The sequence below is a fragment of the Neolamprologus multifasciatus genome, chromosome 5 (assembly GCF_963576455.1).
Source record: "Neolamprologus multifasciatus chromosome 5, fNeoMul1.2, whole genome shotgun sequence".
Classification (NCBI taxonomy): Eukaryota; Metazoa; Chordata; class Actinopteri; order Cichliformes; family Cichlidae; genus Neolamprologus; species Neolamprologus multifasciatus.
Genome location: NC_140443.1, coordinates 22,532,421 through 22,546,639, shown reverse-complemented (window position 1 = coordinate 22,546,639; position 14,219 = coordinate 22,532,421). Strand labels below are relative to the sequence as shown.

The window sequence follows — 14,219 nt, the reverse complement described above, 5'->3', positions numbered from 1 at the left end:
GTAAGTTTTCTATAATCAAACTATCCCAAAAAGGGTATATGTCTGATGAAGCACAGACCACCCATTAACTGAACAATACACGCTTGGAAACACTTCCTACTGCTTTATCATCTCTCCCCAAACCCCCAAATAGCGCACAGGCCATTGCCATGATTTCAGTAAGCAGGGTTGGATAGTAATTACATGTAATTAGGATTACGTTATCAGATTATAAAAAATAAGTAGTATAGTAAGTAAAGATTAACTGTGATAAATTTGCAGTTAGATTATAATTCAGTTGTTAAGAATTGTCTTGAACACACACATTTGGAAACACTTGCATTTGAAACTGCTTGAAGTCGATATTTTTTCCTCCTCTTGGCACAAAATGAAGCACTTTCTAAGAGACACCACGTGCCCACACTTTTCATTAGTCATCATGTGGTTTCTAAAGCATGGCCACTTTATTAAGTATATAATACCCTACCCCCCACACCGAGAACTGCCCCAGTTCTTGGTGGCATAGATTCAGCAAGGTGCTGGAAACATTCCCTTCAGATTTTGGTCCATATTATTATTATATCAGATTTGTTGTTTACACATCCATGATGAGAAGCTCCCGATCTACCAAAGGTGCTCTCATGCATTGCGCTGTGATGACTGTTGAGGTCAAAAAGTCCTTAAAGCTTGAAGCAGTCTGGCCATTCTGCTCTGACATCTGACTATTTTAAAACCACTTTATAACTTTTTACTCCCCCAATTTCAATGCCCACTTTGAACTAGACATTTGCATGAATGAGCAATTAAACAAGCATACCTAATAAAGTGGGTGTATTTTAAAAGCTAGTACGGGCTTGCATTTGAACCACTTTCCCCAAAATAATGCTGTGATTAAAGAAAATGTTTTGGTTGCACCATGTTTAGTATGAAGGTCCAATACCTGCAATATCTGGTTTTGAAGTAATTGTTTTCAGAAATATTTGCTTTGCAGTGATTACATAAATACTAAACTGACAGTAACTAAATACAACTTGAAGCGCTCCCACCAGGCCCCAGAGTGTGAAGTCAACGCCAGATACTTAAGCTGTTTAAAGAGCCACACGCACATGAAGTTACTAAACAGAGATTAAACTCTAGTTTACACAGCATGACTCCTCCCAAACAACTAGACCAACAGGATATAAACATGAGCACTAATATCACTTCAAAATTAAAATATATCCATTTATGACATATGTAAACATAAAAAAAAGCAACTGTAAAAAGACAGAAAACACAGGATTCACTGTTGAGTGGTTGTAATTCTTTTTTTTGTTGGTTTTGTTTCAAATGTGCAAAGTACCAAAATTAATTTACACCAGAACAATCAAAACTAAAAAAAACAAACTGTTTCCAATGTCTTTAGATGGACAATGCTGCAGCCTTGCCAAAACGATTCACATTTCACACACCACAGATGACGGCACGAGTTTTAAGTTTTTTGTCATTTTTAGTGTATGTGTGTATGAAAAGATCCCTTTGGTACAAAGACCTTCGCCAGGGCTTGTGTCAGTCAATCTGCGAAAACAAAACAAAAAAACCCCTCAAAACCCTCAACATTTGTAACGTTGCCATAGAACACAGTTCTGATTTAGGGAAGGATAAGCATTTATCCTGACCCCTGGTGGAGAAAAAGAAGTGTCTCTATCACACATCTCTCTTTGTTTAAATGTCTTCTGAGTCTCATACACAGAAAAAAAAAAGTCCATCTGTGTAAAATTTCAAAACCCATCAAAGTTGAAGTACATTTCCAGTTCGGCTCATTGGCATTGCAGCCCCTGCATTCATTCAGTGTGGCAGGGTTGTGATCCTCATGCTTTGACTTGCAATTGGGTACGACACCATTGGGGTGGTGGCGTGACTCATAGTGATCCCGGGAAGCGGCTGAGTCATGGACACTGCCACAGGTGCCACAGATACTGCCACTGGCGCCATAGAAACAGGGGGTGCCATTCCCTGGGCAATGGTCTGTGCGAGGGCGGCTGAGAGGGGGGTTATCTCAGGATTGAGGTGTGGTGGAGGAGCTGTGGGTGGGGCTGCATTTGTTGGGGGGGCTGCAGGGGCACCAGCGGGAGCTACAAGGTCTTGCTGGGTGACTGGCCGAGCCTGTAACGGAGCACTGCTCAAGGTGGTGTGAGTCTGGGCGATGCTATGGTTGTAGGAACTCACTGAACCGACAGGGGGCGCCAGAGTCTGCTCACTGGGTGCAGGAGTTGAAGACAGTGTCATCACTTTGGCTTGACTTCTGAACTGGGCGTTCTGCTCCAGGAGAACCTCATTTGTGGCAATGAGATTGGAAACCTGAAAAACACATAAGAAAGAGTTTAGTATAAACAGGCAGAAAGTTCATGACAGGAAACACATAGAGACATTAAATATTTGAAATACGCAAAGATATAAAGGAAATCATTTACAAGTAGTCTTACACTTTGTGTTAACTTATCACATAGTTTTACAGAGAGAGAAGGCTAAAAACTGCAGAATCTGAGTGTTTGTGTGTCTCATGAGGTTACAGAGTGTCTTTTCCTTTTACCCCCAAAACATCCAGTGGGCCTTTTTGTCAGGTGACTAAAGGGGAAACAAATTCTTCCCCATTTACTCCTGCACAGCCATCACTTCATATTGACTCTTCAGTAACAATTTCAGCTCATTCCCCTTCAAGTCCACCATTATAGCCAATAGGCAGAGCATTTACAGCAGTCTAAATTCTGTGCTTTTGGACATCAGATGATCTCAGTTCTTACTAATAACATTGACCATTTTAACAGTGTGTTGCTGGGTTCTTTTCCAACATTTCGATCCCATCTAATATGATGGGATCTAAATGTTGAAAAAGAGCCCAGCAACACAAAAATGTGTCATTAGCATCCTCCAAAGAAGCAACACATAAATAGGTTCTTGGATGACTCTTTGTTTAGATCAGCAAAGTTTGCTTAATTGTAACTACATGAAACAAAGTCCCCCTTTGTCGCCAACTCCTTTCACCTTATATTTAAAATTTTATTGTAATGTTAATGTAAACTGTTGATTACTGGGATTTTAATATACAAGTCTGTCAGCAGACACCTAATCACACTTCTAACAAACATGGGACGAACATTCTGGTGGATTTTTGGATATACCGCTGAGATGCTGTTTGGATCGGTCTTTTCTTTGAACTTGTTATGTTGAAATATATAGATAGATATTTAATCTTTCCAGGATCTGTCATAAAACACCTCCAACTAAAGTTTCCATTTAGTTGGAATTTGCCAATGCTTGTTTTGCATGTATCTCAGTAAAAAAATGACTGAAGCCATTTAAATTCTGCATCGGTGGCATGACTCCATTCCCAGGAAGTCATAATAGGATTCTTATACCTACCTGCTTTTTCAATTCTTCCACTCTCTTCCTTAGCAGGGAATTTTCTTCCTCTAGAAATCTGTACTCCAGAGGACGAGGTGGCAAGGTGGCTTGAACTCCCAACTCGTAGTGCCCACCTCCACTCCCATCTGTCAGACGCAGCCCCTCCAACCGTCGCCTCTTTAACTGTAGAGTGGTGTGGTCCATAGAGGTCTCCAGGGAACCAGCATCAAACAGACCACTTTCAACCAGAGGGTCAAACATTGAGCATGTGCTCCTGTCATAACGTCGCTGTCCAGATGAACTTATGGATAGACACCCACTCATTCCACTTCCTCCTACTCCTCCAAGACCTGAGATACCTGGATCTCTGCAACCACCCAAGCCGGGGCAGCCGGTCCCCATCATATTACCTCCACCCCCTGCGCCACCTCCCACAAGTCCTTGCATTCCTCCGCAAGCACCTCCTCCTCCACCCATGCCTCCTCCAACATTCACAATGCCACTGACACCTGGCCCCATAACGCCACCCACTCCAACCCTGGTTGGTTCATATTCACAGTCTTTTTTGACATGGCGAAATTTACATTTATTGCCCCTCTGGCACTCTCCTTTCAGGAAGTCTCTACAGATGGGAACCTCACCGCGGCTATGGGGGAGATCCATGGGGGAGAGGCCTAGCCGTGCAGCAACTTTCCCTCTTAGTCTGAGAGGTAACTCTCCCGTCTTCTTGTAATAGTCCTCATCCTCTTTGGATCCGTGGACAAAGCGACAGTTGGAGCGCATGCACTCCTTATTTTGATGATCATGACAAAAGATGAATTCGTTCTTCTGCACTCCCAAGTCTGGCACCTCGTTAAAGTCTGGGTGTCTGAAGCGGCAGCGCTTTCCTCTCTTGCAAACATTGCGTATGAAGTCCCGGCAGACGCCATCCAAGGCCAGTCCCGCACCTTGGCCTCCACCGTTCCCATAGCTGTTGCCATTTCCGAGCGCTCCTCCTCCACCCATACCCCCAGAGCCAGAGACGCTTCCTCCGACACTACTTCCCGAACCTCCTCTGCCCTCTGCCGCACTCCCTGCCAAACCAGACCCGGGTCCCCCTTCTTCACCCAGACTACCACCACTCCCACCACCACCTGACAGGTAGGAACTGTCCCGGTCAGGCATGGCGCTCGGCCGAGCTCGAGGAGAAAGGAGCACTCATGTGTGTTTGGGATTGGCAAATGTGAGCTGGCAAACATTCACATACACAGTAGTAGTCATTAATTGTTTCTTCACACTCGAAGTATTGCAATCTGCTGTTTAATTACCTGCAAGACAAAAACACGAACCCAGCATGAGATACTGGCGATAGAAATAAAAGGGGAGATTTGAATATCGACATGAAAGACAACAGGACATGTATATGATTACTTTAGACAAGGTAAGGACAGATGTTTAGCACGTGACAACACATCGTAAACAATAAATAGCCCTGCTTCTGTTTACATGGTTCTTTGGTAAAACACTACAAAACATCAACTAAATTGAATGCAACGGATTTCAACCAGTAAATAATGCATAGTCTGTCGTATTATATTCCAGAATACGTTAGCCTAAAATGGTACTACGAAACCGTCGTCTACCCTGGGTAGCTAATGGCTAGCGAACATCTAGCTAACTGGGTACTACTGTAGTCTTACCAAATCGAAGGATAGAGAAGGTTCCAAAGTACAGCTGAGAAGCTCCCACGAAGAAACAACTTCCTCTAACTGAGTCAACAGACACCGCTGCTAATAAAAGCAAAAAACTTGCGTTATTTTTAGCGGTTCCTCCAGGCCCTGGTGCTGTTTACCACATTTCTTCATGCAGCTTTCAATACCAACGAAGAAGAGCGCCGGCGTCTTCCTTATTTTTTCGCTGATTGGGATTTTCTGCCCTCTATTGGTGGAAATGTGGAACACCACCTTAGCGTGTTCACAATTTGTTCATTTTTAAAACCACGAAATAATTTCGTGCACGACGTGAAGTTGGATTCACGGAGTCTTGCACAGTCTGTGAACGAGGTCACTTTTTCTTTCGTGCCCATGTATCACAGTTTTTGTCGTAAGCTCCATAGAAATTGTCGTAAATACACCAACAACTGCTACTTTTGGTGTACTTTTACTACAAGCAGTGCTGACGTGGAGGCTTTACGGCGCTGTGTGGATATGAAAATGAGACGCTAAACCACAAGGTCTGCCACACGTCCAGATAAACTGTTGTGCACATGACGACGTTTGTTTTGAGTTCCTCCTCACTCTCTCTGTGCTGAGGCGCTCCCCAACATGGCAGCGCAAGGTGCTTCCTACTGGCTGCGACCCTGCATGCTTCTGCTGCTCTGTCTATCTGAAGCCCTGTCCGAAGAGATAAACAGAAATTATTATGACACTCTCCATGTTGAGCCAACAGCAACGGACAGCGAGATAAAAAAGTCTTTCCGAAAACTGGCCGTGAAGTACCACCCTGATAAGAACAAGAGCGCAGATGCTGAGAAGACCTTCAGGGAGATTGCTGAAGGTAAAGGATGAAAGGATCCTTCATCCGACACACGGAAACGTTTACATTTTACAGTGTAAATAAGTGAGGAGTTTTATTACTATTATCATCATCATTATCATTAGTATAATATTTTGTAGTAAACTGAAAATTACTTAACTCTGGAAGAAGCTGAGATACAACAAAGCCACCATATGGAGTTTAGTTAACTAAAACTACTCAGAAAAAAGTTTAAAAATAGTTCTTGCAAAACGAAGTTAAGCTGCTAGTTTAGTTAAATGTAGCTCACTACTCTCTAACATTTCACACAGGTTGGTGTCTGGGCAGCTTTAGCTTTACTATTTGACTCTAGAGGACTTTGGTACACAGACTAGTTCATAATTGAGTCAGTGACTGTAAGGTGCCGAGGCGTTGAGGTTGCTTGTTTGCATCCACACCCCTCCATCACCAAAGTTGACCTTTTCCCCTCTAACTGTGTTTCCTTAGCCTACAGAGTCCTCTCAAACAAGGAGCAAAGGAGGGCGTATGACCGTGTGGGCCACGGAGCTTTCCTGAAAAATGAGGACCTAGTCAAGCCTGAGGATGAGTATCAGACAAGCTTCCACTTCAGCTTCTCAGACTTCTTCCACGACTTTGATGACAGTCCCTTTGGTGGACAGTGGCGCTTTCACCAGGAAGAGGATGAGGAGGATGGTCGTTATGAACCCTACAGTTTTGAGGGGGAAAGATTTAGCTTTTATTTTGGAGATCCAGATGAATATGAAGAAGAGTACTACTTCTAAAAGTTTTTTTCCCCTGTACTTGGAATGACTGTTACCTTTTAACATGTTTTCTTTTATCGATAATAAAGTATTCTGTCTAAAATGCTCTCTCAGTATCAGTTTCTTGTATTCATTATGTAAAAGAAAAATCACCTAAATAGACCCTTTGAACCTGTTTGCATTCTTCCCCCTTTTATGGTCTCACTTATAAATTCAGCAGCTGTGGGGTTGTAAGGCTGGCTGCTAGATAACCGACTGAGCCGTTATGCCACTTTTCCTGTGTGGGTGTGTCGAAGGTCCAGAGTTACTCACACGCCATTTACTCATCTTTTTCCTTGCGCCAGCACTTTAGATTTGGCACTGTTTTACTCCATTTCTCATGGGACCATTGTGCACTTTGACCCAAAGGATATCCTGTGCATTCTCAACACTTGGAGCTCGAGCAGACTAAAAGGCAACAGGCAAGAGCTCTTTCCAGTTTTATGTACTTTTATCACGCTATAAGGACAAACCACAAAGGCAGATAAAAGACAGACTGCTAGTTTGCAAAGCTGACAATGATGGTGAGTACACCTGTAGATTTTGCAGGATTTGTAAGCGTCTGAGTGTCATGTGACAGGCGTTTACTCCTCGCAGACATGAGTACAGTGTGTGCTGAATTACATTTTTTTCTCCCTTTAAATTTAGTTTGAGCATGAATGCGACTTTAATCTCAGCCTGTACTGATACCATTAGACTGCTTCTGCTGTGCTGTACTGCTTTTGACCGCTTTGTTTTTTTAATTGCAGGAAGAAGTGAAAGAAACGGCATCTGTTCTGAGTGTCCATGACGACAGCATCAAAGTTACAGAGGTGTTGAAAGACGGGGACACTCTCACCTTTATCATTGTATCTCAAAAGGTGAGATTCATTAAACTGTCATCTGGTTAGATCCAGGCCAATGGCACAAGAACCATTGAATCTGTCAGCTTATTTATTTGAATTAGGATTTTCCAAAAGCAGCTGGTTGTCTTTCCTTTCTGTTCCAGCTCTCTGGTACAGGGGAATACCATGTGGACCGGACCTATGAGGATTTTGAATGGCTGCAGCAGCACTTGTTCTCTCAGGGGGATGTGCCAGGAATACAGGGAGTCATAGTCAGTACTTGTTATTCTTTAATTGTATTTATTATTGTATTGTATTTATTTATTGTATTGCTTGTATGTGCTTATTTGACAGTAACAGGATCAGGGCTGGAGTACTGGCGGCTTTAGTACCACAAATGTTGAATTTATGTGGTGTTTCTATCCAAAATACAGTCGTGGTTAAAAAAAAAAGTAAATTCTCTTTCAGTTCTTGTATTTGAATGTCAGGATATAATAAATTATCCAGTCCTTAGAAGTTCTTCAATCGGGTAGGTACAACCTCACATGAACAATAGCACATGACATATTACAGAATGACATCATTTATGTAACAAAAACTCTGCCAAGCAGAAGCAGTGTGAGAAAAACTAAGTACAACCGTTGATTATATAGCTTGTAGAACCACCTTTTGGCAGGAATAACTTGAAATAATTTTTTTCTGTAAGACTTTGTCAGTCTTTTAGATTTTTGTGGAGAAAAAGACCCATTCTTCTTTATAATGTAATTTCATCAAGACTTTTAGGCATTCATTTATGCACCGCTCTTTTAAGGTCCCACCACAGACAGCATTTAGGTCAGGCTGATGTCTGGACTTTGGGTCGTTGCAATATCTTTTCTTTCTTTTCTTTTTCAGCCCTTCTGTCACAGATTTGCTTCTGTGCTCAAGATCATTGTCCTGTTGTAGGACCCAGTTTGGGCCAAGTTTTAGCTGTTGGACAGATGGCCTCACATCTGACTCTAGAATTCTTTGGTGTATAAAAATCATCTCTCCTCCACCACCATGTTTAGCAGTTGTTTGGAGGTGTTTGTCTTGATATGCTGTGTTTGATTTTATTTGTCCAAATGTGGCACTGCACATTATGGCCAAACATCTCCACTGTGGCCTTGTCTGTCTGAAGGATATTGTTCCCAAAGTCTTGTGATTTGTACTAATGCAACAATGCTAAGCTGTGCGAGAAGAGGCTTTCTCCTTGCAAACTTTCCAAACAACCCATATTTGTTCAGTCTTTTTCTAAATTTACTCCTGACCTTTAACATTTAAAAGGCTAGCTCTTGAGATTTTTCCATAGATTGCAGTCAGCCCTGGTGGGCTGGGTGGGATGTCCACTCCTGGGAATATTGGCAGATGTCTTGAACTTGTCAATAAGCTTTCTCACAGAAAAAAGATGAACTTCAAATTCTCTGGTAATAGCCTCATAACCCTTCCCAGACTGATGAGCAACCACTATTGCTGATGCAATTCTGATGAATTTCTTGGAACTGGGATAAAGTGAACATCTGTTCAGTATTTGTACACAAAGTTCTATGGCTGCATAGATTCAAAACCCCCTAAATGCGCTGGATTCACCCAGACCCACAAACATGGGCTGAGTAGCCAAAACATGAACACCACACAAAGGGTTAAATGAATAAAGACACAGTGTAATATGTCATGTGTTGTTGTGTATTTGAGGTTGTGTTTAAATAACGATAATGATGAGTTTAAAGTTAAATTATTTAAACCCGCCAAGGACCAGATGACTTTTATTGTGTCCTGGTATGTAAAGAATTAAAAGAGCGTACTTTCTTCTTGCTATGATTGTACTGCTTTTGTGGTTTAAAGTCCTTCCTGCTTTTCCTTCCTGTGTCCTCCTCTTTTGTAATCAACTGATTTTATCGTTGCTATTTTTGCCAGCTGCCCCAGTACTGTAGGGAATTAAGTAAACAATGTAGGGTCTACTTTTTTTTTTAAAGAAAGTCAACAGTACACCATCAGGATGTATTTTTTTTATGTTACTTCCTACTATGACAGTGTGTGTTGATGTTCTTTGTAATGTATTACACAAGCACATTGTGTAATATCTGATATAGTGCATAGTCTGCACATCACAACCGATCTAAGCACAGAGTAACTTTAAAATGCACGAAACTTTCACAAGCTCGTATTTAAGAAATGTTTTAAGAAACAAATAATGGGATATAATTTTTGTAATAAAATAATATTGTCTTCTTTTTCAAGTTCCCTCCTCTTCCTGCAAAGCCCCAGGTGAATGCATCTCCCAGATCTATAAAACAGCTTGGTGAGTACATCTGAAGACTGCCTGTGCACAAAGACAAACATTCCCCAGTTCTGATGTACAGTGTCAAATGTGATGTGAAGTGGTGTGGATAAAATGTCAATAGTTTGCTTGCAGGTTTCCTTGCTTTAGGAGAGTGTCAGCCCTACTGTAAAGCATTAGAAACGTTCCTGCAGCAGGTTGCTGCACACAGCATACTCAGCAAAAATAAAGCCGTGGAGGTCTTTCTGACCAGCTCGGATGTAAGTGAACACAAACAGCTTTTTGGCAGCTTTGCCAAGCTTAAACTTTAGAGCTAGAATCTCATGTTACAACAGGTTGTGAAACCTTGTGATGAGGGAGACTGACAATAAATGGTTAAACTTTCACCAACATGATAGAAATCCATGTGACAGCACTCATTCTTTCGGCTCTTTATATATATATATATATATATATAAATTTTGAAAGGAAAAGGACAAGGAAAGACAACCATATATATATATATATATATATATATATATATATATATATATATATATATATATATATATATATATGGCCTTCCAAATGAGATTGTATAAAAAAAAAAGTTTTTTAAAAGGGTGAGTTTGTGTATGTACCCTCTACTGATGAATTCACATCAGTCAGATATCACCCTGTAAATAGCCAGCATACAGTTCTTGTTACAAGAAGGTGGTTGTTTGGGTTAGAGCAGGGTGTCTAATAATCAGGTCAGTGGTTAGATGTGTGTGATGCTGATAGCACTGCATATACAATAAGAAGCACTGTAACTGTGGTCAGTGTGGCTTGTAGTGTAAAGAAGGTAGAAAATTGTCATACAAATGCACAAACATACATGGAAATACAGTCTATAAAGCCAAAGCAGAGTTTGTACAATTCTAAAATGATTGATAGTCACTATTTGATATGAGCACCTTTAGTCTTCAACACAGCCTGAACCCTCTTAGATAAGCTTTCTTTATCATTTCTTCAAGTAGTGTTCAGTTGTCCAGATTTCTTTAAAGACATTCAAAGCTCTTCTTTGGATGTTGCCCTCCTTTTGTTCCACCTTGTTTTACATGTTTTACATTGGCTATAGACATTCACTTTATAAGAACTCTTGCCACTGAGGCCTGTCAGACTGTTATCTTTGGATATTTTTCATTAATTCAGCTAAAGAAGTGGGAACAAATGACGTGTTTTTGTGACAAGTAGCCCCAACAGTGGTTCAACCCTCGAATTAGGTGCTCTTTTTATGCTTGAATTATTCATAGGCCACTCATAAGTGGCTTAACAAAGACATCCCTCTCAAAATGGTCAGGTACAAAGACTGTACTGAAAATGAGTGAAAAAGCAACCAGTGCCCAATGAAAGACTTTCAAAGATTTTCAGAAAGCCTGGAGAACTATTGCTTAGGACAACCTTAAAAATGAAAAGAAAGTCCGGCTGCTTGGACGCAAAATATCAGTAAATGAGGGTTAGCGCAAGACTTTTGCACAGTACTATATATCCAGAGTCAGATACACACGTAGAAGGAATGTAGTATCTTGAAATATATAAAGTCAGTGTTGCGTGTGTTACATCTCGATGATACGTTTGTTTCCTGTGTGTCTAATTCTGACCAAACGTTTATTTTATTAAGCTTTAATAGTTTTCAGCTTGTACATTTTACCAGCATACTTCAATGGACATTTATAACAAAATGCCATTTGCTGTGATATGTTGTGATATTCTGTGTAATGATAAATGATTTAAGCTTTTATTATGTCCTTACATTCAGCCTCCAGGCAGACAGAAAGTAAAGAAGAACATTTTCAACAGACTGAGTCAAGCTGTGGAGGAGATGAGAAAAGAAGGCCATAAGGTACGCATCTGGGACTCATATATAGGCAGAATGTGTCCAGAGAAAGTGGGGGGTTAATGCTGTTATCAACGTGTCTGCAGGATGTGGATGAGTTCTTTCAGAATGAACGGGATCATAACCTCGTTTTAACCGGCTGCACCAAGACTGCAGCTGAGGTGAGACGGTCACTTATTGCTTCTTGGTCTGTTTATTTGTCGTCGTTGTCTCCTTTTCTTAGTTTGATTTCCAAACATTTCCCTTCTTCTTGCAGAAATTCCTAGATGTGGTGGCAACAGAGCAAAGTAAGAAAATTATATAAGTGTGAAAGCACAGAAAAAGAATTGATCCATCGATGTTGTTTAAGATTTGTGTGATCAAATTCAGCAGATGATAATTATGGTGTTATGTACACATGTTTTTGGGGCTCAGTGTCAGCTGAATTTATCCAGTATGTGGTATTAGAGTGCTCTGTTTGCTTGCAGAAATAGCAGTGGCCTGTGGACACTTCTCAACTGCTCTGCATCTCTGCGTGGAACCAGGCGAGGATCCTGACAAACAGGCTTTCTCTAGGTTGGGGGAAAAAAAAATAGTACTGGACTCACACTATTATCATGTTTATTCAACAGAAAAGCATCTAGATGATTCATATAAGTTGTGATAAAGCTGCATACATGTATATATGTGTCTTGTCTTGCAGGGTTTGTGTGAAATTATCAGAAGTGTTTGAATCTATAAAGGTAAGCTGCTTGTCTTTTCCAATAGCACCATAAACAGCAGTGCACTTGTGCTTTGCCGCATCATGTATTTGTGTGTGGGCAGAAAAATATGACGAGTGTTGCTGAGAACAACGTGAACACTCTTGGACTGGGCCTGGACCTCGAGTCACGTTATCAGGAGGCGGAAAGGGTGTGTTTTCTAGTTCTGCGATCATTTCATGCTCATCATATACATGCTGCCTTCCTTCCTATATTGAATCTTAGATTTCTGGTTAGATGCAACATATTTGGAGTGAATATTGTGACTAAATTGTTCAGCGTGTAACACGATTATTATGTCCAATAAAGGAGATGCTCTTCAGGAGAACCTGCAAACTAGTGGAGTTAGAGAATGCCCGAAGGAACGTAGAGAAGGCGAAACCTGTAAAGAAGGCTGCTGTGAGTGTCTGCACCCATGCTTTAAAAGCATGGTCAGATCTGCACATTTTCTTGTAACCAGCAGGTGTCAGCAACGTATCTGTTAGTAAGAGGAAACAACATTTGTTGTGGGCTTTCTGATGTAGACTTAATGATAATAACATGTGCTTCATATTCATCAGATGGAAGAAGTGAAGAAAGCAGCAGAGACTGAGTTTGAGCACACTTCTGGAGTGGCTAAGCAGGAGGTAAAGTCCACAATAAATAACTGCATTCCACACTTTGACGTGTCTTTCCACAGTGGATTGGTTTGCTGACTTCATGTTGTTGCCATGCATTTTCTGCATCTATTAATATTGATGTGACGTGTTTCTTTCAGATTGCACGTTTCCAGGGAGCGCGCGTGGAAATGCTGCAGCAGGCTCTGGTTGGTTGGTGTGAAAAGCAACTTCTTACAGCCAAAGAAAGTGCTGACCAGTTCAACCAGCATCTGGAAGTCTTTAGGGGAATGGCCTAGTGACCTCTCTGGCACCCTCTCAAATTAGCATCCTCAGTAAATCTAATCATAGCACAGGGCAACCCAAACCTGTCCTTCACTGTGTTGTGCTGCAGTTCGATGCTTTATTGAGTGTAAATAGGGAAATGTAAGCAACAGAGAAAGGATGGCTCTGCTGATAATTTCACACACACACGCATGCACGCACGCGCACACGCGCTCTCTTATTTTCCCCCATTCTCTATTAAGATGTACTCACTCCAATAAAATCCAGGTAGAAATGATTGTTTTGAGATCTTATCAGTGGGTTTCATCATCCGATAACACTGCCGTGCGTGAGCGAGGGTTTATGTGTTCTATATTACACTGCTGCATTTGTGCTGAGAATGTATTGTGCTGCTCTCTAGCCAGTACATCAGCTGGGGTCACACAAAATAAAGTGTGATGAATTGATTCCCAAAGTACCTGCTTGCCTCTGTGTGTGTTTCTTACTCCTGGATCATTAATCAGTTGGTTTGACTGCTTCTGCAAGGACATGGCAGCAAGGACAGCCTGTGCTGGCCTTTTTGAAATGATTCTAGCTCTTTGAAAATTTCTTTGAACATTTTTTGACACGATTAAGACCTCTTGTAAGGTTTGCCATGATACACATAAGCTAAAAATTTCTAATATAGTCTCAATATCTGGTGATGTAGGCCTGTAGGTTCATATCTCAGTCCTGCTGTGTTCTTCATTGCCTCTCTTGTGGCCTGTGATCTCTTAGCTGGCAGAATTAGGAGTAATGGTTTGCATCCTAAGGAATAAGTCAGACAGAAAGATGAGTGTCCTCTTAAGAAGAGAGGATGGAAAAGAGATTTAGCTAACAAAGGAATTAAAGGATGTAATGCAATGCTAAGAGTTTCCTCCCAAAAAGACTGATAAAAAGAAAAACGAGGGGAAGGATTTGG

General features: G+C 41.2%; 3 protein-coding genes across 4 annotated transcripts; 2 read left to right on the top strand and 1 right to left on the bottom strand.

The window, feature by feature from the left end:
• Nucleotides 1–36: 36 nt before the first annotated feature.
• On the bottom strand, nt 37–5,250 carry zc3h10 (zinc finger CCCH-type containing 10). Its single transcript, XM_085160812.1, has 3 exons — nt 5,043–5,250; nt 3,382–4,670; nt 37–2,319 (listed from the first exon to the last, which is right to left on the bottom strand). The coding sequence occupies exons 2-3, from the start codon at nt 4,525–4,527 to the stop codon at nt 1,807–1,809; spliced, it is 1,659 nt and encodes a 552-aa protein (XP_085016938.1). The 5' UTR covers nt 4,528–4,670; nt 5,043–5,250; the 3' UTR covers nt 37–1,806.
• Nucleotides 5,251–5,389: 139 nt separating this feature from the next.
• Nucleotides 5,390–6,756, top strand: LOC146518654 (dnaJ homolog subfamily B member 9-like). The gene is made up of 2 exons (XM_085160822.1): nt 5,390–5,898; nt 6,364–6,756. Exons 1-2 carry the CDS (start codon nt 5,667–5,669, stop codon nt 6,657–6,659), a joined length of 528 nt encoding a protein of 175 aa, XP_085016948.1. The 5' UTR covers nt 5,390–5,666; the 3' UTR covers nt 6,660–6,756.
• Nucleotides 6,757–6,958: 202 nt separating this feature from the next.
• On the top strand, nt 6,959–13,736 carry LOC146518653 (sorting nexin-5). Of its 2 annotated transcripts, XM_085160819.1 has the most exons (14): nt 6,959–7,201; nt 7,427–7,537; nt 7,666–7,773; nt 9,761–9,821; nt 9,936–10,060; nt 11,581–11,664; nt 11,745–11,819; nt 11,915–11,945; nt 12,126–12,213; nt 12,341–12,380; nt 12,463–12,549; nt 12,708–12,797; nt 12,959–13,024; nt 13,156–13,736. In XM_085160819.1, exons 1-14 carry the CDS (start codon nt 7,196–7,198, stop codon nt 13,291–13,293), a joined length of 1,110 nt encoding a protein of 369 aa, XP_085016945.1. In that variant the 5' UTR covers nt 6,959–7,195; the 3' UTR covers nt 13,294–13,736. The 2 variants fall into 2 exon arrangements, with proteins under 2 accessions (XP_085016945.1, XP_085016946.1); XM_085160820.1 differs by lacking the exon at nt 6,959–7,201 and having other exon boundaries at nt 9,925–10,060.
• Nucleotides 13,737–14,219: the final 483 nt, after the last annotated feature.

Bases quoted from the DNA above. Each gene is read 5' to 3' on its own strand.
- zc3h10 (XM_085160812.1), bottom strand. From the start codon at position 4,527: ATGCCTGACCGGGACAGTTCCTACCTGTCAGGTGGTGGTGGGAGTGGT. The intron at 2,320-3,381 runs GTAGGTATAAGA...TGTGTTTTTCAG, and splicing joins TGGAAGAATTGAAAAAGCAG to GTTTCCAATCTCATTGCCAC.
- LOC146518654 (XM_085160822.1), top strand. From the start codon at position 5,667: ATGGCAGCGCAAGGTGCTTCCTACTGGCTGCGACCCTGCATGCTTCTG. The intron at 5,899-6,363 runs GTAAAGGATGAA...GTGTTTCCTTAG, and splicing joins CTTCAGGGAGATTGCTGAAG to CCTACAGAGTCCTCTCAAAC.
- LOC146518653 (XM_085160819.1), top strand. The intron at 7,774-9,760 runs GTCAGTACTTGT...TTCTTTTTCAAG, and splicing joins CAGGAATACAGGGAGTCATA to TTCCCTCCTCTTCCTGCAAA. The intron at 12,214-12,340 runs GTTGGGGGAAAA...CTTGTCTTGCAG, and splicing joins GACAAACAGGCTTTCTCTAG to GGTTTGTGTGAAATTATCAG.